At 39.7% G+C, this 24,849-nt stretch overlaps 1 protein-coding gene across 1 annotated transcript in view; it reads right to left on the bottom strand.

Moving 5' to 3' along the window:
- Nucleotides 1–21,802: 21,802 nt before the first annotated feature.
- Nucleotides 21,803–24,849, bottom strand: part of LOC109706120 — a 19,202-nt gene continuing 16,155 nt past the window's right edge. Inside the window, exons 7-11 of the mRNA XM_020226919.1 lie at nucleotides 24,632–24,831; nucleotides 24,342–24,548; nucleotides 24,151–24,243; nucleotides 22,000–22,143; nucleotides 21,803–21,904 (exon numbers count right to left, since the gene is read on the bottom strand). Of these exons, the coding sequence (XP_020082508.1) occupies nucleotides 21,803–21,904; nucleotides 22,000–22,143; nucleotides 24,151–24,243; nucleotides 24,342–24,548; nucleotides 24,632–24,831 (746 nt within the window). The remainder of the gene's footprint in view (nucleotides 21,905–21,999; nucleotides 22,144–24,150; nucleotides 24,244–24,341; nucleotides 24,549–24,631; nucleotides 24,832–24,849) is intronic.

The following is a 24,849-nucleotide window of genomic DNA, read 5'->3' as shown; positions in this document are numbered from 1 at the left end:
TCTCCGCCAAACATTTTGGCGGAAATAAAAGAAAGAGAAAGGGAAGTAAAAATAAAGGGAGGATCGGTTGGGATTGAAAGGGAAAAGTGCTAGGCGTGTGCGCGCTTTATTAAAGGGGAAAAAGTGAAGCGCGCGCTTGCGCTTGGGAGAAAGGGGAAGCGGAGAAAGGCGAAGAAGCGGCGAAGAAGCGGCGTCTCAATCCCAAGGGGAAACGAGCCTTGGGAAGCGGAGAAAGGCGAAGAAGCGGCGAATTGAGACGCGTTTTGGGATTGAAGCGGCGGAGAAAGGCGAAGCGGTGAAGCGGGGTTAGGACAGCCTGGAGGAATTAAAGAGGGAAGAGATTGAGGGTAGCGGAAGAGGCTCGAGACTCCTACGGGATCGAGGCGGCGAAGCGGCCTCGAGGTGGGCTCCGGCCTAGAGGTGGGCTCGCGGGAGTGTGGCGGCCTCAAGATGGTTTGAGCGCGGAAGGAGTTGGACGACGCTGGAAAAACAGACAAATGACTCGTTTCAATGTGTAAATGAATGGAGGAGACAATTGATGATTAATATGAATATCAGGTTCAGTAATGTGGAGAAACGGAGAAAGGGGAAGCGTCGAAGAGGAGAAGCGGCGAAACGGAGAGGCGCTTGCGGATGCCACGTCTGAAGGAGAGAAGTTAGTTGGAGGAGCTAGCTGCTGCGGCACAATTGGAGGAGTAAAAGCCGTTCGAAAAAAGAGTTCGAAGAAGGTCCAAACATCAATAAAAAATTTTTTAGAGGTAATCCCAAGAAACGAAGAGAATACTAGACGAACACACTTTATCTTATCGATAATCAAAGGATAACGTCATTATTAAATGGATCCGCTCGTCCGATCAAACTAGTTAGGTCAAACTCAAGAAAACGGAAATGAAAGCCAAACTCTAGAACACCTCCAAGGGTTGATGGTTTTACGTCAAGATTCTATTCGAGAACCAAAAGAAAGACCTGTCTTGTCTCATATCATCGTTCTGTTCTTATGTATAATCGAAACATTAAATCAAAGTATTTCCACATTTAATTGATTTACTCACCGACATAAATATTTATAAGATTTCAAAATTATCGTTTGAGATGAAGCTATTTTTTTTTGAATTTAACGATACTTTTCGATTTTAAAATATCACTCCTCAGCAATACTTAAAGGTCGTTTTAAACAAACTCAAACGGAGTGAAAGTGAATATCTAACCTGGTCAAATAAAGATAATAAACTCTACTCGGATTAAACGGGATGAAATTGGTTGAATCTAATGGGTTAATTAGGTAGTGATGTTATGTAGTGGGTTAGGTTGTTTCAATTTTCTTTTTCCGTTTGGTGTCATTTAAGGTGTATTTTCAAATTTATTAGATAAGGAGGTAGCGTGTCAATGTAATAAACCCACTCATTAAATCATATTCGATCGAAAACCACAAATCATCAACGTACGATTCACACGGGCGAAAACGTAAACCGAATTATTACTTTAGACCACCACCTACGAGAACTACAGTAAAAATAATCACTTTTTTTCATCGAAAACTCGAAACCCGGATATATAACAAACACTTTCTTGGAAAATAATCTCTTATACTATCATATATCCCTTCAAGAATTTAATCCAAAAAAAGAAAAAAGAATAAAAGATAAGAGTTAAAAAAAAAGAGAATTACTGAAGCTAATCCAAACATCAATACAAAATAATCGAAGTTAATCCCAAAATAATCGAACCTATAAAAAACCTAAACACTAAGGCCTAAATTTTTTATATGTTAGGGGTAAATTACCGAAGACATCTTTCCGTGAACTCCTAAAAAAAAAATTTACTTTTCTTAAACTTTAAGTGTTTAACAAAATGACTTTATCTAATAAAAAAAAAGAAAATTAAAAAAAATACCATTACACTCACATCCACATGTGTTTTAAAACAGTTTTTTATTTTTGTTTGAGTCTTCATAATTCAAGTTCTTTCTTAGAGAACAATAAAATTTACTCAATCATTACTTTATCCCAGTAAAAGTTGTAGTATGTAATACAACAGTTTATAGGAAGGTAATCTAGGTAAATATCCTTTTTCTTTTTTTATTATAGTTTATAGCCCGAGATAATACGATAGTCTTCCTCGTTTATGAATGATCTTTCTTATTTTAGAGTAGAACACTTGTAAAACTATAAACTGTAAAAACGGAAGAGTTAAATTCGTGTTATGATAGAAGCCGTGTTGTAAATCAATACGAACATTACAACAACTAACCACTTATTTAATAAGGACACAAACAAAATCTTAATAGTTATCTTTAAATTTTGAAATACGGATACATCTAATAACAAATTACCCAATTAAACGAAACCATTAAACTCGGAAAGAACTACGTCGGGAACAATAACATGTACGTACGAATGGATACGACTACAAAAACTTACAAACTAACGATGAATCAGTAAAGATCAATCTATACATGGTTCCGTAGGAACTAATATGATGATAAGACAAACAAAAGAATTTGTGTTATATAAAGTATACATTCTCATACTTGGGCGTGGTAGTCTACTGGATATCAAAGATTAAATATATAGATATGCTTTAACCGTTATTCACTATAAAGTATTATATACACACATCTTTAATTTACTCTAATCTTCGGGCGTTATACATATACATATATGTCTACATATATGTATATGTATACATATACATATATATATATATATGAAATGAAAACACATATAAATTTAAATAAACTTCGTACACTCGTGATAAGGATATTACATCTACTTCGTATATTCACAAATGTAAAAAAAGTCAACAAATTAGTGTATTTACCTGTTCTCAACCTACTTTTTTGGATCTTCGTCATGGCTTATATTTCTTCCTCAGTTGGTTAAAGAACTAAAACGTAAGGCTTTACGTAGTTTACCACCGTTCTAATACACAGGAACATAAGCAACACAATTAAGGAGAAATGTTTGTGAACTACTACAATTTCATGTGAACTATACGCTACCTAAAAATTCTCCTATATGAGCAACCTAAACGGTACCTCTCCTAGGATATTGTAGTAATAGGAGATGATTAGGATGGCGTAGAAGGAAGAGATCAGTTCAGAGAGTAAATCTTCGCTTACGTTCTTCTAACCTACTATATCTGCCCGAAGACGTACGACGGTACCCATATAGGTTACTCCTTTGATGACCTTAATTAAAATAATATTTACTTTGTTTATCTGTTGTTAGATCACTTAAATGATGATGCCTCGTTTCATCACTTCGTCCACTACGTGTTCTTGGATGTCTTTCCCGGCTACGTCTTGTCACACCTCCTTCGAGATTACCTCTCTGTTCGCTCAAAAATTTTGAAAATTTTCTACGTTTACTCCTCGAGATAGGACTAACGTACTTTAAAAGTTTTAATAGAAAGTATTAGGTAAATAAAGTGAATTTCACAAATTTACCTACCTGACCTCTTAGTAAATCGTTCAACGAACTCGATAATTAACTACGTAAGGGTCTTCCATGAAATGAGGGTGCTAGGTGTATACTTCGCTTTTTTCAATAATTCCGAAATCCAGAATTGATACTTTTCTAAGTAACAACAGGTTTACTAACATACAATAAAACCCCACTCTTTCGTTCACTTCTTTATACGGTACAAACATCAAGTAGAGCTACCCAATGATCTTTCGTTCATCTATTTCTTCGTGTTTGGGTACTATTTCTTTGTTACTAGGTACTGCTTTATTTGTTACGAAGGTAATTTTTCTTTTCCTTTCGCCGTTTCCACAACGCTATGAAAGGTAACTATGGTGCTGAAGTTTCCGAAAAACATAGGTGCTTTTGTCGTTTTCTATACTCTACCGTACTCCTCCCAGCACATTTTCTACCTAACAATTCCGTGGGTCGTCTACCTTTCCGTACCTCTCGTAAACTACTTGTAATAGGGCTAAAGAGGAGACTGAGGGCATTACACTCTGAACCAGATCGATCGCTACCGAAGTTAGGAAAATCTTGTTACTTGTGGTGGATATCATGAACCGGACAACAATATTAAGGTATATTGAATGGTGGAACCTAAACATACTTCGTTAGATTGAAATAGAATAGGTACTAATAAGGCCCATTTTCTTCAGGTCCTTTACTATAACTGTAAAAGAATGTTGGAGATTATCTCCTTAACTTCGTTAATACCCTTCCTCATCTATGTATACTACGAAAATTATTTGTTTGTAAAGTATACGCCCGATACAACTACACCTGATATTTACTAAAAGGACGGATACCTTTAAACAGGCCTACCTCGTGATTTCCTTTCATACGTACAGGAATAACACGACTTTTATGTGTAAGATTTACCAATATATTTCCATTTTTTATAACAATATACCCAGTAGCAGCTACCAATAGGCTCCTAGTATGAAAAGCCATAGTTTTAGTAATAAAACTACCATCACTCCTCAATTCTTACCGTGGTTGTTCTCGTTCACCTACACTACAGGATTCCGTTAACCTTACACACTTTAAGTGTAATCCTTTTAGAGGTTTTGTTCTTCCGTTTCAAGATTCGTTAGCTTTCTTTCTGTTTTTTTCATATTTTTTCAGATTTGCTTCCTCTGTTTACTACTTACTATGGCCTCTTGGTCTACACGTTCTATATCGGTGTTACTTACTTTTTGACTCTCTACGATACTCCACCACCTTCTTTTTTTCATATAAAAAATCAAATGGAATAACCCTCGTGTTGAACGATGCAGTGTTAGATCTATACTACGTATATCTTTTTTTACACAAACTATTAAAATAACCTTGAGAAAATTTAGAACTATTGTCTAGTTTTCTATTAGATTTCCGGGCAGAACTGAACCATCTAAACCCATAATCTGGACTCGAAGTAGGAGTTTATGAAGGATTACCATTTTCTTCTGATGGAGGCCGAACGAAATGCTACAGTTGTCTTCTTTTTTTTTAAGAAACAGTTCAAGAGTTTTCAAACTTTTACGGACTACCAATACGAAGTTTATAAAGTTCTACGCACTTAGAGTTTCTCACGTTTTAATCACCTGAATTTTCAGTACTAACGGTATAGAATTAACTTCTACAAGAAGGTGAACGTAATGCCCGTACATCAGGAAGGTTAGTTCAATGAAACCATCATTGACTTTAACGCTTGAAAAAATTCAGTTATACGAGCTTTCACAATCTACAACCACTCAACCTGTTTTAAGTTTCAGCATAACGCAACTGTGAAACAGTATACCTCTCTTAAAAAGAAGGGAGTAAGAAGTGACAATACCATGTAAATTAACAGGTAAACCATCTACTCTATTTTGAACCTCCAGGGCATGTTATATCCACCTACATAGGAGTTCTCTCCATATTATGAATTAGAAAAATAATAGATGAAGATTAAAAAGAATACCTAGAGTACTACATTAAAGTATAAGGATATATAACATCTAAGAAACACGCGAATTTTAGTATACAAGCGTTATCTCGAGTAGGACTTCCTAGCTAGCGAGTTCCAATATATCGACTTCTCACAAATTGTAAAACAAGTTCCATAAATCTGCCTCAACTTTGTTCCAAATTATCTGGAAACTCTTTAGGACTGGGTAAACGTTTACTTCATGTTCCCAACATGAACAAGAGTTCACGGCCAGCTGGTTATCCCTTTCACCTTCTATAATAAAATCTACTATTTAGTACCCAGGTCCCTGTAGCAATACAGAATGCAGTAACGCTACTTTATGTTCTCAAAGCAGTCATTCATAAATAGTGATAAAAATTAATAACCATGTATATATATATACTCAGACCGATATCCTCGAGTTAATATATATATATATATATATCATTATGTATTGATTATCAAAAGATTTAAAAATAGAAGATATGTACATCTGTTAAATAACTATACCTTTTTTCTTTTGCAGCGGCCGTATGAGTGAATTGACGTGTTCTATAACTTTTCAATCACTCACTCTTTAAGGTGCTTACCAAACTTTTCGTCCATTAAAACTTAATAGAACGATATACTAATATGAATTCATAAAGACTGGATTGTCATAACATTAATTATATCCACTACTCTTACCTGTTAGGTTGATAAAGTGTTTTTCAACGTTGGGAACCATCCCCTGGTTTATTTCAACGATCCGCTAATAGTCCTAAATAATAGTTACCTAAAGCTATAGTGTGGTATAGAGCCCTCCTCTTATCTTTCTGTGTTTTATCACCACAGCAATTGTGTAGTCTTTATCTACCACACTTAATGATACCATCCGATGCTCTGTAATAACTCAACTTAATGATACCTTTAAAGTTCCAACAGAATAAATTTACGCTAACCTATCTACAGGTGGTATCAAGGACATTCTATAGCTTTAAGCTGCTATAACCGATTGAAACCGGTTTACCTGGTTTCGCTCGCTAATTTGCTTAACCCGCTCAAGGTAAGCCACAAAGTTATACAAACCTTCTCGTTTTTACTCAAGGTTTTCACAACCTTATCAAAATCGCAATAACCTGCGCCTTTCTTTAGTTTTGTCTAACTTTTTGACGTTAGACCTCGACAACATGGCCATGTTCCCACTACCGACATGGCCATGTTGGTAGCGTCGGTCCGACGCATTAGAGCCCAAGCTTCCGAAGTCCACGACATGGCCATGTTCCGACCGAACATGGCCATGTTCGAGACGCTTTGTCCGTTTGGGCTCCGAGCCAAACGCGAGCCAAATTCCCGGACATGGCCATGTTCTAGGGCACATGGCCATGTTCCCGCGCGTCCGACGCCCAATTCAACATTTTAGACAATTTACCTCCCGAAAAATCGTATAACAATGTGATCCCTTGAATTGGGAGAGTGGGAGTCGAGAGAGGAGAGAGTGAGGGAGTCGAGGAGAGAGAGAGATCGAGAGAGAGAGATTGGCCAACTTCCTCTTCTTCCTCTTTTCCTTTTTCTTTTCCCTTTTCTTCCTTTTTCTCTCCTTCTTTTCCTTCCTCTTCTTCCTCTTCTTCCGAACCTTCGAGAAGAAGTAGAGCAAGAACCGGATCCCGAACGAAACCTCGTTTGGGATCTCCATTCGGATTTGGGATTTGTACTCTAAAGATCCCAAACATCCAAAACAACGAAAATTACCAAGTTTACCTTGGATTACTCAAATCTCTACTACCTAGATCGAGTGTAACTCCGATCGTAGGTACCAAAAGGAGTATTTACGATTTGGATCCAAAATCTTTCCCAATACAACGAATTCTTACCAAATTTACCTTTGGTAACTTCGAATTCTCTTCCAAGTTAGGGTTTAAACCTCGAACTTTGGTACTAAAGAGATAACAACGATTTGGATCCCAATCTAAACCCCAAAAACCTTTATATTCCCAAACTAGAGAAAACTCCCCAATCTTTGGATTAACGATACGTATATTTGCGCATCCGCTTCTGCCAAGCAGCTAGGCTGTTCACCCACGCTTCTATAGCGGTAAACAATACGATTCCCCAATCTCGATTGGGTTGCTTTAATTCGCCGCTGTTCAGATCGCGTTCTCACGCAGAGCCTCACAGAAGCCGTAGTGGGTTCCACCCCCTCACGGTAGGGCTTCAGTAGCCCGTTGGGAGATACAGATTCAAATTTCAACTAGATAACGTAGAACGAATACAAGTATATCCCAATCTTTAACTAATAACAACGAATATGAACGTATGATCATCAAGTTATTTATATAAAACGAACCAACCAATACTAGATCATACGTACTACTAACAACTACTTTTGATGTACAACTCTTAGATCTGGGATATACTCTACTAATTACGAATACAACGATTTCTTGATCATATTACTTTGATCACAATTATTACTCAGTTTTAACTACTCACCGTAGATCAAATCTTTTGATACTGTTCACCGTAGATCAATCTTTTTGATACTACTAACTGTAACTACTACAAAAGAACTCTACTAGTGGAATCACATCAACTCTGTGATACTCTAACCCATGTTCATATGGAACTAAGGTACTACTATAATGGGAGTTTCCCAACAACGACAACGAGCACTCTACTAGAACGAGTGTAACGGACAGACGCGAACCACCCCAGCGAGGGGAGTTCAACACGCGAGGCCTCAAACCAGTGATCTCTCCGTCGGGACGAGCGACGAGCCTATCGGCGAACAATAGGCGTCCGCATGAGCCCCTAGCTGGTCAAACCGTAGGGATCCTCTAACTATACACTCGGAACGAACACTTGGAACGCAAGTGAACTCCTAACCCAATGGGTAACTCAGAATGGGTACTAACTACAAGTATCATCGATAAATAACAAGTATAGTCGAACAAACGGATGGATCATCGTACTAATATCGAATGATACTATCGGCAACATCTACAACTATCAACGAATGAATGGGTCGAGATAATAAACAAGTACGTAAGTACTAAGGTCTAACTCCGTATCGAACTATATCAACAATGTATGACGAAAGTCAAATCGAGTCAAAATGTATATAACGTATATATAGAGAGATACGGACGAACTCTGGATCACCCATCTAGCCGCCTCAGCCGCCGGCTTGGGTGACCCTTGATAAGCATCAAGAGTGGGGGCACACCGAAACCCCCATGTCCATGTGACCTGTCGCCCGGAAGCCGCTACCTAGCACCATTCCCGTATCGCGGGATCGAAAACCATCTATCGGATGGAATGGATGAACGTAATCGAGATATGGGACATGAAAACCAATACAAAACTCTCATCTACAACATATCCCACTCCAAAACCTCTCAAGTACTACATATAAGTAAACTCTTTTCTTACGTTCAACATGATTTACTAATTTCAACTTTTACAATAGCTTTCTCCAATTTACAAAGTTAATACCAAATTTATCGATTCAAAGAGAGAAAACATATGAACATACTAAAATGAACATAGCGAACGAGATCAACCAATATCGTGACCAACACGAAAGCAAAGCAACAACTAACACATACTTACGTTCAACAAGAAGGACCCCTGAACAACATGTGTTAGGCAACGAATCGGAACCCGCCTGTCCCCTCTGAGACAGGCAAGCCGCCAGCGCGTGCGGCGGGAGCTTAGCCTGGTTTAACCATGGCAAAAGCCCACCACGCCAGACCCCGCACTGTCAAGGCCTTACTTCGTTCTACTTAAACCTAAGTGGATACATTTAAAAAGAGCAAACTATGTGTGCCCACTTTTCAACCTAGTGCTAGGCATACATAAGAGTAGAGTTCAACTTGTTCACAAAATATATGTTCTAGGCGCTGTGCTCTTAACCATAAGTCAACATTTCAAGTTTGGTGTCCTAAAAAAACTGCAACCTTTTCTCAACCCCTGTTTGCTCCGATCAGGAAACGATGGTCAATTACTAGTTTCATAGATGCTTCTGCTTTTGGACTTAACCCAAGCTTACCTATATTCACTTCTACTATGTTAACCACTTAAGTTAACATCCACTTAACATCCAGAAGATTAATTACATGACCCTGATATGAAAGTCCCAAGTGTAAATGTCTCCAGTCCCATATAGACCTCAAGTTAAATACTACGGGAGAAGATTAACATCCACTTAACACTACGGGTGACACCATAAATCAAACAAAGAATACTACATTAAAAACCTATAACAACCAACAGAGATTACTTACAAAGTAGAATACAACCTAAAACAACCAATGTGATATATATATATACCTCTATGTGAGTTACTAGAAAATAATTAATAAAAATGATCAGAAAACATATTAACGTCGTATTTCTTACTGATCTTATAGATCTTCCGATGCATTAACGTTTTATCATTCGTGATCGAGAGTTTTACACCAGTATCTTTTGGTTGTTCAAGTGGTTCACGTTGTTGGTCATGTTCTTGTCGTTAGTCGAAGAAGAAGTGTTCAAGTATAACTGGTACTCCTAAGTTCATTGTTACTTGTTGTTTCACTATGTGGTCCTCCTGCTCCTCAAACCTAAAATCCATTATAAAAAATTGCAATGGTCAAATTAAATACGAATAGAAATAGAAAAAATATATTCAAAATGAACGTGTAAATAATAATACATAAAGATCCATTGTTACCCGCTGCTGTATTTTTCGCTCCTGCTTGATGTTACCGTCTACATACCTTAAACTCACTTCTCCTTTCCTATCTCTAACTTCATCTGTTCATACCTACAGGTACGTGTCTTCTTCCTCGGCAGGAATCAAGTAAAAATCCTCAATAGCGTTTCTTACCTGCTAAACGCGGAGATCTGTAGGGATCTACCCTATTATTTCGTGAATTAAGTATGTTTCTTTTTTACGAATTTGAATAACTCCATAGTTAAAGGGTGTTCGTAGATAAACATGATACGAAAATAAAAGATAAACAATATTAGATTACTAGTATATACAATTCGTCAGATTTAAAAGTATAGGCTAATCATGTTCTCTAACCCAAAATCGTAGTGACTTGTTTTTTACCTCTCTAATGTTCTCACTTAACTTCAGCCTTATAAAAGTAGGGGTACTCTTCAGATGTTTACTCTATTACCGATTACACGGTGTTCTACAGTAACTTCTGGTTACCACATCTTACCATAGTCTTACCACATGACTCTTCTCGTTCCAACATTAAGATAAAAAAAAAGGGGAGAACACTGCATCTATATATATGAATTAAATGTTGAATGTAAAAATTCGGTAGATAATAAGAAACCACACATCTTTGAAACACTTCGTTTACGTCGTTTAAGTTCCTACGTTTTCTTACGAGTATGTAGACCATCTTTTTCGGTACGTTCTGCTTCCTTCCTTAACCATTAGAAGATTAGGGTAGAGAATTGTCGTTAACAAGTAAGATAAAGTTCTAAGGTTGATTCGATGAAGTCAAAAAGGAGACTTAATCGTTACGTCAAAACGTCAAAACTCAAGTGGAATAAAAAGAAATCTACGTTCTTTCGATGACCTGTCCACATAATGACTGGTGATATATATAAGACTTCGTCATATCGGAGATAACTCTTGTCTTGTCCCTGTCGAACTCTATTTTGTCCCTATCAAACTATACGCGAGGATACTACAAGGATAAGTTAATAAACGAATGTTATAACTACATTATTAATTGTTAGTAACTTAATAAGGTAACACACACTAGGAAGTTCCGAAAGAAGAGCATTAAAACTTAGAAAGCTAAAGTATACTGACATGTATCGCATTGACACGACATTGAAAATTCAAGATAAATCAAGTACTTGGTATTGGGAACACCTGAACAAATAAGATGTAAATTCTATATCGACCACTACCCTTTTCTTCCTTTTTCCTTTTACTCTCTCTTGTTCTTTTAATTTTTCTTCCCTTCTTTTCCTTTACTTAAACGGTAGAACATACCTCACCGTGTCTATTTATGTCTCTTTTGGTTGTATTTGTATTTTTTGTACCTGGTTTGAAGTGGGGTCATTAATAAGAATTTAATCCATCTAAGTTGGATCTGACATAGAACCTAGCTCTTATGTTTTTACACAGTTAACTCTGGTCAACTTTGGTTTATGTATGAATTAACCTGCGTGATTACGTTAAACTGTATTCAAAAGTAATTGATAATTGATCTGAGGTAACCGTATGACAATAATGAAAGGACATGAAAAAGTACTAGCTATATTACCTCTAAAACGAGGAGATTGATACGCGTATCAGTTCAAGCGCATTGAGTCGAATAAAAAGAGAAAATCAATAGAAACAAAACCACATTAACAAAATCGACAATTGGAACCTTTTAGTCATTGTCCGATTAGAATAAAGCCGTCTTAGTTACATACATAACTATAGCTACATGGCACGCTTGAGAAGCGAGGTCAACTAAACCCCTAGCCTTTCCTTTTTTTATTTAAATATTAAACTCCAAATTATATCATAAACCTATCTTCGTATCCTTCACTTTTGTAGAGTTACAAAAGCCTCCGAAATGTACCTTCAAATATATATATATATACGTACTAAATAGGTACATATTCAAATACTAAAACGTCCCTATATTATATATAATTTTCATTGGTTCTCTTTTTCCAAATACATAAACTCACTCTTAATGTAAAAAAACCGAAAACTTCTAAGTTAATCTTCTCGAAGGCTCACGAACAAAACAAAATGGGGTCTTCATAGATTTCATTAGTGATCTTATAGACACGGGGAGAAGGAAAAGAAACAAACATTCGGGGTTCCATACATTTAAAAGTTCAAACGATGTCATGTTTGAAAATACGGGAAAATTCATACTAACAAGGAAATGTCACGAAGAAAATTAAGTTATACTTTCATAATCAAATATTACAACATGTAGATAACAAGAAACGATAAATACTAACAGAGACAACAACCTTAGATAGAAAAAGTCAAAAACAACCTATTGCTAGATTTTAAAAACATAAATTAAAACATCCTTTTCTTTATACCTTTTCTTGGTCTATCTAATTGCAAAACCCTCTATTGTGTGTTCTTTTTTTGGCCACTTAAACAACTAAGTCTATGTCTTTTTTTTCATCACTCATATTTTAAAATGAATGTTCGATAAAATATTATAAAAATACATTTGACTTCTGAAGATTTATTGAACTAGTCTTACGACGAGCGTTTCTTAACTGACTTTCGTGGGTTCCAAGACTCGGTTCATTTTTCCATTAACTTCTTTATAAATGCTTCGTATATCCACCCCTCGTGTTACCAGCTCACTTCCCAAACCCAAACCCTGGATGTGGCTGGTCGATAATATCCGATTTAACAACCCTAAACGGAAATTTGTTAGTTTGAAGAAGCTCGTTTCTTGTCAGTTGTCTCCACCTAGTTGAATTTCCCCTCTATTTTCTATACGCACTTCTTCACCTAGCGAATTCCCGTAATTATAGAGTTTTTAAAGGACTTCTTTTATAACCTAGAGGTAGTGGACGTGGACACGGTGGATAATTAGGTGTCCATTTTTTCGAATTTAAAAAAAGAAAATGTAAAACGTAAGGATAGTTAATAATCGTAAACTTAATTATATTATATAAAAGTAAAAAATGAAAGTCCAACATCTAGTATCATCACGTTTACTAGGAAAAGGATTGTAGGCCAGTAGTAAAAGTTCAGTACTCGGAAGTTTACGACTAGAAGCACCGGCTTGATAAACTCTCGTTAGTAACCTCTGTACTCAGTATAAAACTAGACGAATTCTTGAGTACTTAAAGGAAGATTAGTAAACTAAAAACTTCAAATCTGAATATAAAAGATAAAACCACATAATTTTCACTATGAGATGATACACTCCCAACCGGACAATAACTTTAAACTGTGAACTACGATACAATTTGAAAAATGTTATATAAATAACGTAAAGTGGAATCAAATATAAGTTAAAACATAAGAAAACGATTAGACCATAGTCATTCAAACTGAATTTTTTTACATCGTTAACATACAATGTTTAAATATTAATTTATTAGTGACTTTAAAACCATTAATACATCGCCGCCAAATTTTGCGGAGTTATCCTTTGTTAATGTAAGATAAAAATATACATATCCGCCAATTTTGGCGGCGATCATTGTTTTGATATTTTTTTTATAAATGAATCACCGTCAAATGTGGCGGCGATGTATAAGATACTTTTTTTAAAGCCCACTCTTTTCTTCGCAAATTTTGGCGGCGATGGCTGGCGGCGTTTGATAAACTGGATGGGGCCGCCAGCAGTTTTGGCGGCGATGTTACATCCCTGCCACCATAAGTGCCGCAAGATGGCCGCCAATATTTTGCTAAGCAAGCTTCTAAATAGATCAATCCCAAGAATCTAGGGATTTATTGGGTGGTTTGCTATAGGTGCAAACCTAGGGCTCCAAAATGGGGTTTTTTTAAAAGTATGAGATTGATCTCATTTGAAGCCTTGGAAACCCTATTGATAGGTCACAAAACGCGGGGGCGAAGTCGATTTCGGCATTCGGCGAACCGATGTGAAGTTCTCGGCAAAATCGGGCCGGGCTAGTGTTGATTTGGGCGAGGAAGGCTAAAGCCTTTTTGTAGGGCTCGCCGAGAAGGATTTTTCCAAACCTCTACATCGATTAAAGGTGGGGGGTGTCATCCGAAACTTTCGAGCTCCTTTCTATGTCTTAGATTGCATTTAATCTCATCTCTTCATGTTGCATTGTAGGATTGCATAGTAGCTCCACTCCTTATGCTTTCTAATTGATAACCTAGTGTACTTGGAACGCTTGGTAATTTAGATAGGTGAGGATTGGGTCGAGACGTGAATCCTATGGTGCGAAAGAAAAGAGATGAACCCGATGGGGGTATTGATGACATAGGAAGTAGTGGATAGTGTTAAAGAACACGAGTGGCATCCGAACGATAAATGATGATGGGTGGCATTAATGTAGTGTAAATAACACTAGAGGTCGATGGACCTCGGGATCGGTGGATCCCTTAGAAAATGCCTTGTGAACAATGAATTTAGAAAACTAAATAGCATTTCATGAATGTCGGGAACCAATGATTCCGCGATAGTCGTTGACCCTAGTATAGGGCGTCTTCACTTGGAGAGGATTCGATTGGGTTATTGACTCTGGTTGTAGAGCCTTCTCACTTGGAGAGGATTGGATTGGGTATTGACCCTAGTTACAGTGTATCCTCATATGGAGAGGATAGATCTAGCTCACAGTCTGCGTTTAGGGTGGCATAGCCATCCAATCCCCACATGGAGGGGATTGTCGTCGAGTACTCCGGAGTGTCGCGCGACTAGGACCACTTGGAGGTTCGGACCACATGGAGGTCTGCAGACGGTCCCGGGCTTGGGTGCACTTGGAGCTCCCTTCCGACTTTGGGATCGAAAGGTGAGTCATGGGCAAACCCCAGGGCCTCGCCACATATTGGGTAAATGGAAAGGTTATTAATGTCATTGAACATTGCTATTCGAACATGGATCGAATTTGTTAGCATGATAGCAAACTTTTATTACATGATGCATGCATTCATACTTATGATTATGGGCATAGTAGCATAGTTTTCCTACTGTTGCATTTACAGCTTTCAGATACACATCTATCTATCTATCTATCTGTTGTTACTTGTGCCCACTTGGACCTAGTGGGGAGATCGGCAGAGTCGGCGGCCGAGCCTACTGGGAACTATGGAATGTAGTTCTAACCCACTCTATTTCCAGTGGTAGGTTCAGGGCTGCAGAGAGAGGACCGCGGCAAGGGCGTCGCGCCCGACCAGTGAGACCGCGGTAGTGTAGTAGCTTTCCTTTTTGCATTAGTCACCTATGTATAGAGAGAGATTTATTGTAGGTGAGGATTTGGAGAGCTATGTTTTTTGGATGAAAAATGATGTAAAGAATGCAACTATTGTAATAGTTAGTAAGGTACTCTCTTTATTTCACTCGTATATCTTGTGGATTACTCGCTCTTCTTGTTGTTGGCACTGTTTGTGCCCTTGTTGAATGTGTATGTTTAGAATTTAAAGTCCTGGGTAAATTCTGGTACACATTCCTGTTGTTGAGCCTTGGGCGGGCAGGGGAGGTGCTGTCCGTTCGGCGGTCCGTCGCCGCGGCCGAATCGTGCCAAATTGGTAGTGGTTTCAGGGCGGGGCGTGACAGTCTTTTGTGGTATCAGAGCAATAAGAGCAAGTAAAGAGAGTTTAGGATGACCTAGGAGACCCTAGGTTGGCAAGCCTTAAGGTTATAGGTGCGTGAGCGGAACGTTAACCTATAGCGAAGGCGGAAGTTAATTCGATTGGGTCGAAGTTGGTATAGGTCTCTAGTTGTGATTAGAGACGGATTCGAGTTGTATGAGTTCTTGACTTGAGGTGGTCGTGTCGGCGGCCGACGATATGATGCCAAGAGCCTAGGATGAGTACGCTTGTGTGCTTCCGCCCGATTTTGTTGTTGAGTCGTCGTGTGTCGTAATTCCGACGAGGAAGTTGGTTAAAGTGATTAACCAAGTGGTTGCGTTTCAGGAGCTATGGCATCGAAGAGACGCCCAAGTACGAGATCCACTCCGGCACCGCCACCCGAGGTGCCCGAGCAGACGGAGCTAAGCATGATGGATCGGCTGCAGGTGCAAGTGACCGCGTTGACAAATGTGGTGCAGCGCCAAGAGACCCGATTCGAGAGGCTCCAGGAGCTTATGGAGCGGCAGCTCGCGGCAGCGCCCGCGACAGTGGCTGAGGGCGGTGGTCCACCCGCGCCCTCGACCCGTGTACCCGAGGTGGCGGAGGGTGAGGGTATTGCGGCGGTTCCGGTGACGGCACGCCCACCGCCAGCGATCGCCCCGCAGGCGGCATCGGGATCGGCTACACCCGATGTGTCGGCCGAAGAGGTGGAAGGAGAGCGCGCGTTTGCGGCTCTTATCAAGTTCAACAAGTTCCATCCGCCAACTTTCGAGGGCGAGAAGGTGGAACCGGAGATGGTCGAGTCTTGGATTGACTCGATGGAAACCCTTTTCGATGATTTGCGTACCTTGGAGAGGGATAAAGTCTAGCTTGCCACCCATTGTTTGGAGAAGGCGGCGAAGGTGTGGTGGAAGCGTGTTAAACGGGATCGGCTTCCCGGCCTTCCACCGATGTTGTGGGAGGAATTCAAGCGGGAGATGTTCGCCAACTATTTCCCCGATACACTGAAGCGAAAGCTCAAGGAGAAATTCCGCAAGTTGGAGCAAGGGGACCGCTCAGTGGCGGAGTATGAACAAGAATTCTCCTACATCATAGATTGTGTCCGAGATGTTGTCAAGGATGACCGGGACCGGGCCGAGTGGTTCTTGCGAGGACTTCAGCCGGGAATCTACAAGGCCGTGCAAATACTTAAGCTCACGACCTTTGCTGAGGTCTTTGATCGAGCGCTATGGGCGGAGCACGGAGACGCCCATGTTCGGGAGAAGCGTGAGCTTTTGGCGGAGTCCATGGACAAGGGCAAGAAACGCCAAGGCGGCGGTAGTTCGGGGGGACAGACAGGTTATAAGAAGCCCCCGAAGTATGCGCGCACTCAACATAAGAGCGGTGGAGTGCGGCGATGCATGATATGCGGCGGAGACCACCCGGTCTCGCGCTGTGAACAAGGCCGAGGCAAGTGTTACAAATGTGGGCAGCCGGGACACTTCATTCGAGATTGCTCGGGAGGAGGAGCCTCACCCGCCCCTTCGGTTGCATCGGCGCCGGCGATTCTAGCTCACTATGGAGGAGCTTCACCGACGGCCGCGTCGACTGGACGCGTGATGATGCCGCGTCAACCTGAGGTGGCGCGGTCGGCCCCGAGCGGACGGGTATTCGCCGCTTAGGTCCAAGCTGAAGAACCTACGGAGTCGGAGGAGCATCGCTTTGTGGCAGGTATGGTTTTAATAAACGGAGTTCGCTCCAGGGCTTTATTTGATACAGAAGCCACGCATTCATTCATAAGTAGATCATTCGCACGCATGCATGGCATACATATAGAAGCGAGTGACAGGTGGCGAGTAGAGGGTCCTGGGTCGACATTTAATACCTACTCGGAGTGCGCCTCGTGTCCGGTGCAAATAGGCGAATGGATTATGCCAATCCGGACGTTGGAACTCACGAAACTAGAGACGTACGACGTCATATTGGGTATAGACTGGCTTTCGAAGTATCATGCAACGAACGACTGCAAGAGCAGGGTGATCACGTTCCGTGAGCCAGGACAAGAAGAATTCACCTATCAAGCTTGCCAGAGCTCGTGCTTCGTCGCGACGGTGTCGACGACAAGGGCAAGAAAGTTGGTGAGCAACGGTTGTGCGGCGTTTTTGGCAACCGTTGTAGAAGTGGATCGAGTAGCTCCCACGTTGGAGGAGATATTGGTGGTGCAGGAGTTTCCGGACGTGTTTCCTGCGGAGTTGCCTGGGATACCACCGGATCGGGAGATTGACAAAGTTGGCTCACTTCTTGCCGATCCACACCATGTGGTCGGGTGACAAGTTAGCGCAGGTATACCTCGACGAGATAGTGAGACTGCATGGGGTGCCGAAATCGATCGTATCGGATCGTGACTCCCGGTTCACTTCACACTTTTGGAAAAGCCTGCAAGAAGCCCTTGGCACGCGGTTCAATTTTAGCACCACATTTCATCCCCAGACCGATGGGCAAACGGAGAGAACCATTCAAACTCTGGAGGATATGTTGCGAGCGTGTATCGTCGACTATAAGGGAAGTTGGTGTGACCATCTACCCATGGCCGAGTTCGCCTGTCACGCCCCGAGCCCCGCCTATTTGGCCGAGTTCGGGCGCGTCGACAGACCGCCGAACGGACAGAGTTTTCCCTGTACGTCCTAGGCGTCGCAATCATTACAATGAACATTACAAGGGTTCCAACCAGGAACATATATCAATCAAGATTGCATAGTGGGAGGTATCAAAAACATAACACATCCTATGTTATTACAAGCATTCACATTCAACCATTTTACATTTTTCATTACATACAACCTCCGAATGCAATTAAGTTATTACAATTAATATTACAGGTTTGATACATTGTTTTCTTTTCATTTCCCTCTACCCCTAGGCTATGCCAACTCGGGGTACCGCTATTTCTGGTCTCTGGGGTAGGGCGCTATCTATGGAGCTACGCCCTTGCCTCGCGCCGCCGCGCCGCTCAAGTGCGAACCTGTAACACCCCAAAACAACGTGCGGTGAGAACCAACTCCATGGTTCCCAGTGGGTATGGCAACCCAAGGGAGGAGCTCGACCAATAGGTCGAAGGAGGCAACTGCAGGTTAGTTTAATAAACAGATACATAGATATTTGACTATGCAATTAATAAAACCATACCTTGCCTCGCAAATGCAATATGAACATTATGCAACTATGCAACTGCATAAACAACTAGTAGATATGTTAATTCTACATTTACTTTGCTACTTTAGGTCATTTCATTCAATTGTAAGGTTTCCATTACCTTATGTTCTCAACTCAAGTTCAACTTGCTTCTAAGGTCTCTATTACCTCAGGTTCTGCCTCGATCACTAGCTTATAAGGTTCCCATTAACCTAATCAAGCTAACCACCCGACTCGGCCTCGAGTCAATCATCCGCGGATAGTCCGCGCACTGGCTGCACCTCAGCCTGGCTGCCGTCGCAGCCTACCGCAGATCTGACTTAACCATCTGGCGGCGAACTCATCGCTCTCACCCAACAACAACTCAAGTCATGACTTAGCCATCTGGCGGGGAACTCATCACACCTCACCCAACAATGGTTCAAGTCATAACTTAGTCATCTGGCAGCGACCACATCGCTCTCACCCAACAATGGTTCAATTCAACCTAGGCGGCATCATCCGATAAGCTAATGGGCGAGGAGAACCACACATACCCAATTCCAGCTTATTCTGATGGCATCCCGAGCGAGGAGAACCACACATACCCGTTGAATCACTGCCAGGCGAGGAGAACCACACATACCTGCAGTTATGATTCGCTTGCCATCTCTTTAACCACAATTTCTACCGCTCCATGTGCGGCCATGTCACTAGGGATTCCGGAATCCATTTCATAACTCAAGGGTTGGTTTCAAACCCTATAGTATTGACCTATCTAGGTCCACGTCCTTTTCACCCTAGGTCCAACTGATTCTAGGTTCAACGTCTCTATCACATAACCTAGGTTTACTTAACTCTAGGTTCAATCCATAACCTATGTTCTTTAGCACTAGGTTAGATGCCACTCGACCTATGCTCAATAACACTAGGTTCATTGTCATTCATGTCCAACCTATGTTTTATACACTAGGTTCTTTGTCATTCATGTCTAACCTATGTTTAATACACTAGGTTAAGTGCCACTCGATCTATTTGACATCCTAATTGTCCATGTCGAGTTCCATAACTATCAACATTTTATCTAGCATGCATTATGTGATGCCAACATGCATAATCTTTCTCACATGATCTACAACATGTTAATATGCATGTAATCTAGCATATTCTCATCATGTCATCATACATGTATTAACAAGCATATTTACATTATGTCATTAACATGCATTCTTTACCATATGCTCACATGCATTATTTAGCATTTCTATAATATGTTCATCATGCATTCTATGGTAGTCGTAGCATAGCAATTAACATGCATTCGCCTAGCATTTAACTCTTGCATTCATCTACCATTTATATGCATCAATATGAATTTACATTTCTCTTAGACATAAAGGGCGACCTAGTCGCTTCGGTAAGCACAACCCACCTTAACTCGCGTTCCGATTGCTTGTCGACACTTGCAATCGGCCTCCCGCGGCACCCGTATCCGGCACGGCCCGATATCGCAACTGCGCCTCAACCGTGCTCCGCTTCGCAGCCCCGAAAATTATAGGTCCTCGGTTACGTGCCACGGTGCTTCAAATCCATTTCCATGATTTTACGACGTCGCCTCGGCCCTCCCGGCGGACCCGAAGCCTAAACGTCCGTTTCTTTAATAACTTTGTAACGGCTCGTCGGATTGCCGATCCGTCTTCGCCAACGCGTTTCGTTACCTAGCAATTAGGTTTATGAAGGGTCAAATGAGATCAAACCCTCATATTTTGAAAGTTTGCATTTTTGAGCCCTAATATGAATTAATCTCTAAATAATCCAAATCAAATAGAGCAAACATGTTTAGAATGCTCATTAGAGGCTATTAGAACACTTAAAACTAAGGATTAAGCCAAATCCTAAAAGTTTACCTCAATGTGAACGCCGCGACGACAACACACCGCTCCAACGGCCGCACGAAAGCCCGATCCGTCGCCTCCAACGCGTTCGCAAGCATCTTCTCCACCAACCCTCCAATTTTTAGAGAGAGATTTAGAGAGATGAGAGAGATATCTAGAGAGAGGTAGAGGTGTTTCTCTCTCTACTCCATGCGTGCGTGGGTGTGTGCTCGGGCTGAAGGAGAAAGAAGAAGAAGCATCAGCTTCTTTATAATGCATCCCAAGCACTACAGGAAAAGAGACTTTTGGCGGCGGTTTTCTTGACCTTTACCGGCGGTTTAAACCGCCCCTACAAAACTTAGCGGCGGTTTTATAACCGCCGGTAGAACGCCGTGAATACCACCGTCCCTACATTGTAGCGGCGGTTTTGACGACCGCCGGGGTAGGTCAAATAGTTTGCGGCGGTCGGTAGCGGCGGTTTTAAACGCTTCTTTTCTCACCCGAAATTTTTTCATATAATATGTAACGGTGGTTTAAACCGCCGCTACATACCGCCGGGTAGGTCAGAATTTGTAGCGGCGGTCGGTAGAGGCGGTTTTAAACGCCTTTTTCCTCACCCGAAATTTTTTTCATAGAATATGTAGCGGCGGTATAAACTGCCACTAAGTAAATATTTTTTTTTTCCAGTTTTGTTACTAGCGGCGGTTTTAACCGCCTATACATAAAAAAAAGAATGTAATTGTTTTCCTATTGAGGCGTTTTAAACCGCCGCTACATAATTACCAAAATTTCAGTGATTATTTAATTATAAATTTGCAACATACAATTGCTACATTTTTTTAGGTCAAACTTACTGATACAAGATTAGCAAAAGAATACAAAATTGAATATAAACTAAGGTAAAATGCAATAAATATATCGTAAAATGTTTAACATAGCATCAAGTGTTAAATTTCACTAACAGGCCAACCCCTCACATAATAGAGTATCACTTCTAATACACCAAAACAAACTTACATATAGTAGAGTATCATTTTTAATACACCAAAATAGAAAATATAAGTCTAAACTTCAAAAATCAAATGATTAGAAGGAAATTCATGAGTTCTTAAGCAGATCAAAATATGACTCATGTCTCCAATGATTGCTCTCAAATAGTTCGGCCACGAAGATCAGCATTTGAAGGCTCATGACTTGAAAATGATGACTGGAGGTTAGGAAAAGGATAATTTGCACTACTATGATGTACAACCTGAAAGTGAAAAATGAAAATATATTATATTAATTCAAATGCTAATAATTGATAGGAATGCAAAATGTAAAAGAAAAAAATTTAAACTTTTTTACCTGTGGATTAATAGGTGGCACAGGTGCAGGTGATGGAGATCCAATATTTTCTTCAGGAAATTTTTGAGATATTAATGCCCTTAAGCGATCCACTTCTTCACGCATATCTTTTATCTCCCCTTTAAGTTTATCCACCTCTGTTGACTGTTCTTTGCTCGAAGAAGTTTGATTGTTTAAAGGCAAATCCCAACAATTTAGCCTATAATAGCTGGTCGGTGTAGGTCCCAACCCAAACCCTTCACCTCACCATTGTCCCCCACCATATGCTGTAAATATTTTCTGTCCATTACCTTTTTTACTTGGCTCAGAACCTTGGGTGCTATTACATCAATTCTTTGCGAGACACATTCTGATCAAGTATTTAAAGTCTCAGTTTACATAAAACTATTAAAATAGATTGTAATGTAAAATTTATAGCTCACACTTTTTTCCTTGTATCTGAATCAACTAAATCACCGGTTTTTTCTTTCTGTGTGTTATCTCCCAAAACGTTAATCGATTCTAGGTTCACTTCATATCTTTCCTAGCAAATTAGAATACAAAATTTTAGTCGTTATCACACAAAAAACTGAAAAAGATAATTCCAACCAACAGGACACATCTAAATAGCAAAGAACATAGATGTACAACATTTAAAACTAATACTTTCAATATTGAATTAAAAAAGCAGTAAAGGAACATAATATTAAAGGACAATAAAGTTGTCACTGCTAGCAAACTTGAAAATTTACATACTCATTGGGCTACAAACAAGAAAAGGAAGAGGGGCGCACAGATATTCTAGTGATACTTTTAGATACTTTTCTGGGCGTAAACAAAACAAGCACTCGGAAGCTCTTCTAATGAATCTTCAAAAGCCAAAAAAATGCAATCTCACTCAAATACATAAACCTTTTTCTCTGGTTAGCTTTTAATAACAATATATCCCTGCAAAATCATATAACTATACATGGATACAATCATGCATATATAATATATATATATAAAGCTCTTCCATTTAAAGGCTTCCGAAAACATTGAGAGTTTTTTTCACTTCCTATGCTTCTATCCAAATACTATATTAACCAACTCAATTATAAATTTTATTTTTTCCTTTCCGATCCCCAAATCAACTGGAGCGAAGAGTTCGCACGGTACATCGATATCAATACATACATTGATTCTGCCGAAATAAGATTAGCCTGTTACTGATTTTCCAAGGTTAACAGCAAAAACAATTACACCAAAACAGAGATAACTAAAAGAGAAAAATAAGCTGAGTTACGCGAACTTGACTATGCGCATAGTTAGAGGAGCAAAATCTCCATTATATCGATCATGAAAAAGTACAGGAAAGTAATAACAGTATGCCAATGGAGTCTAGTTAATAGTTAATGAAAACTTATGTCAAATTGCATTAGTGCGTCCAATTAAGTATGTATTTGGTTTCAACTGGTCTCAATTGACACATTTTTGTATTCTGGATCCAAGATACAGTCTAGGTTGAATCTACCTAATTTAAGAATAATTACTGGGGTGAAGTTTGGTCCATGTTTTTTATGTTTATGTTGGTTTTCTCTGTATTTATCTGTGCCACTCCATACAAGATGGCAAATTCATTTCCTTTTCTTCCCTTCTTTTTAATTTTCTTGTTCTCTCTCATTTTCCTTTTTCCTTCTTTTCCCATCACCAGCTATATCTTAAATGTAGAATAAACAAGTCCACAAGGGTTATGGTTCATGAACTAAATAGAACTTAAAAGTTACAGCACAGTTACGCTATGTACAGTCATATGAAATCGAAAGATTCAAAATTACGAGAAGAAAGCCTTGAAGGATCACACACAATGGAATAATTCAATGATTGTTAATTATTACATCAATATTGTAAGCAAATAATTGAATAGGAACATCATAGGAGCGCATATCAAACTATCCCTGTTTTATCTCAAGCTGTCCCTGTTCTGTTCTCAATAGAGGCTATACTGCTTCAGAATATATATAGTGGTCAGTAATACACCTGTCCAGTAGCTTTCTTGCATCTAAAGAAAAATAAGGTGAACTCAAAACTGCAAAACTGCATTGCTAATTCAGAGGAAAAACTGAAGTAGCTTAGTTGGAATCTTGAAATAGAATGAACAATTGCTGTTAAGAGATGGGATTAGAAGATTACCAATTCCTTCCTTCGTCTTGCATGGCTTTTTCTACCAGATGTATGAGCATTCTTTTGCGTCCTTGAATTTGCTGCATTTGCTTCACAAAGTTTCTACACACCAAAGAATAATAGATGGCTTAAAAATGTAAGTTGTAAATTAAGTATATATATCTACATCACAAGAGGGGAAAAAAAAATAGAATTACAACCTTGCTCTTCTCAGTACACCATTCTGATACCATTCTACACCATTGGTCTTCAATGACATCTTGTGGCACATTAGCCATTATCTCATTTGTAGACTTCTCATGGGGATGAAAATATTCCGACTTCAATTCACTCTTGTAATCTCTCCATTTTTTGTTCAGTGATGCTAAAACCCAATCTCTTGTACTAATCGGATATGAAAATTTAGACTGCTTAACATATATGATCATTAGATTATAACAAATAGAAAATGAAAGCATAGTACAAGTAGATGCTTGTGGGAAATTGATACCTCAATAAGTTTAAGCATTTTTTCTTTGTATGAATTAAGTGCTTTATTATCCCATCTAGGGATGTCTAGAGGCGCAAATCGTCCATTCTTTGCGATAACTCCTAAAAATGAACTAAGGACGGCTCCTTCTTCTGTGCATGGACATCCATACTTGTCTACTTCAATCTCTATCCTTTCCTCTTCACTCAAATTCCATACATCTGCCATTGTAGTTCGTC

This window comes from Ananas comosus, unplaced genomic scaffold (assembly GCF_001540865.1).
Source record: "Ananas comosus cultivar F153 unplaced genomic scaffold, ASM154086v1, whole genome shotgun sequence".
Classification (NCBI taxonomy): domain Eukaryota; kingdom Viridiplantae; phylum Streptophyta; class Magnoliopsida; order Poales; family Bromeliaceae; genus Ananas; species Ananas comosus.
This window is presented reverse-complemented; position numbering and strand designations above follow the sequence as displayed.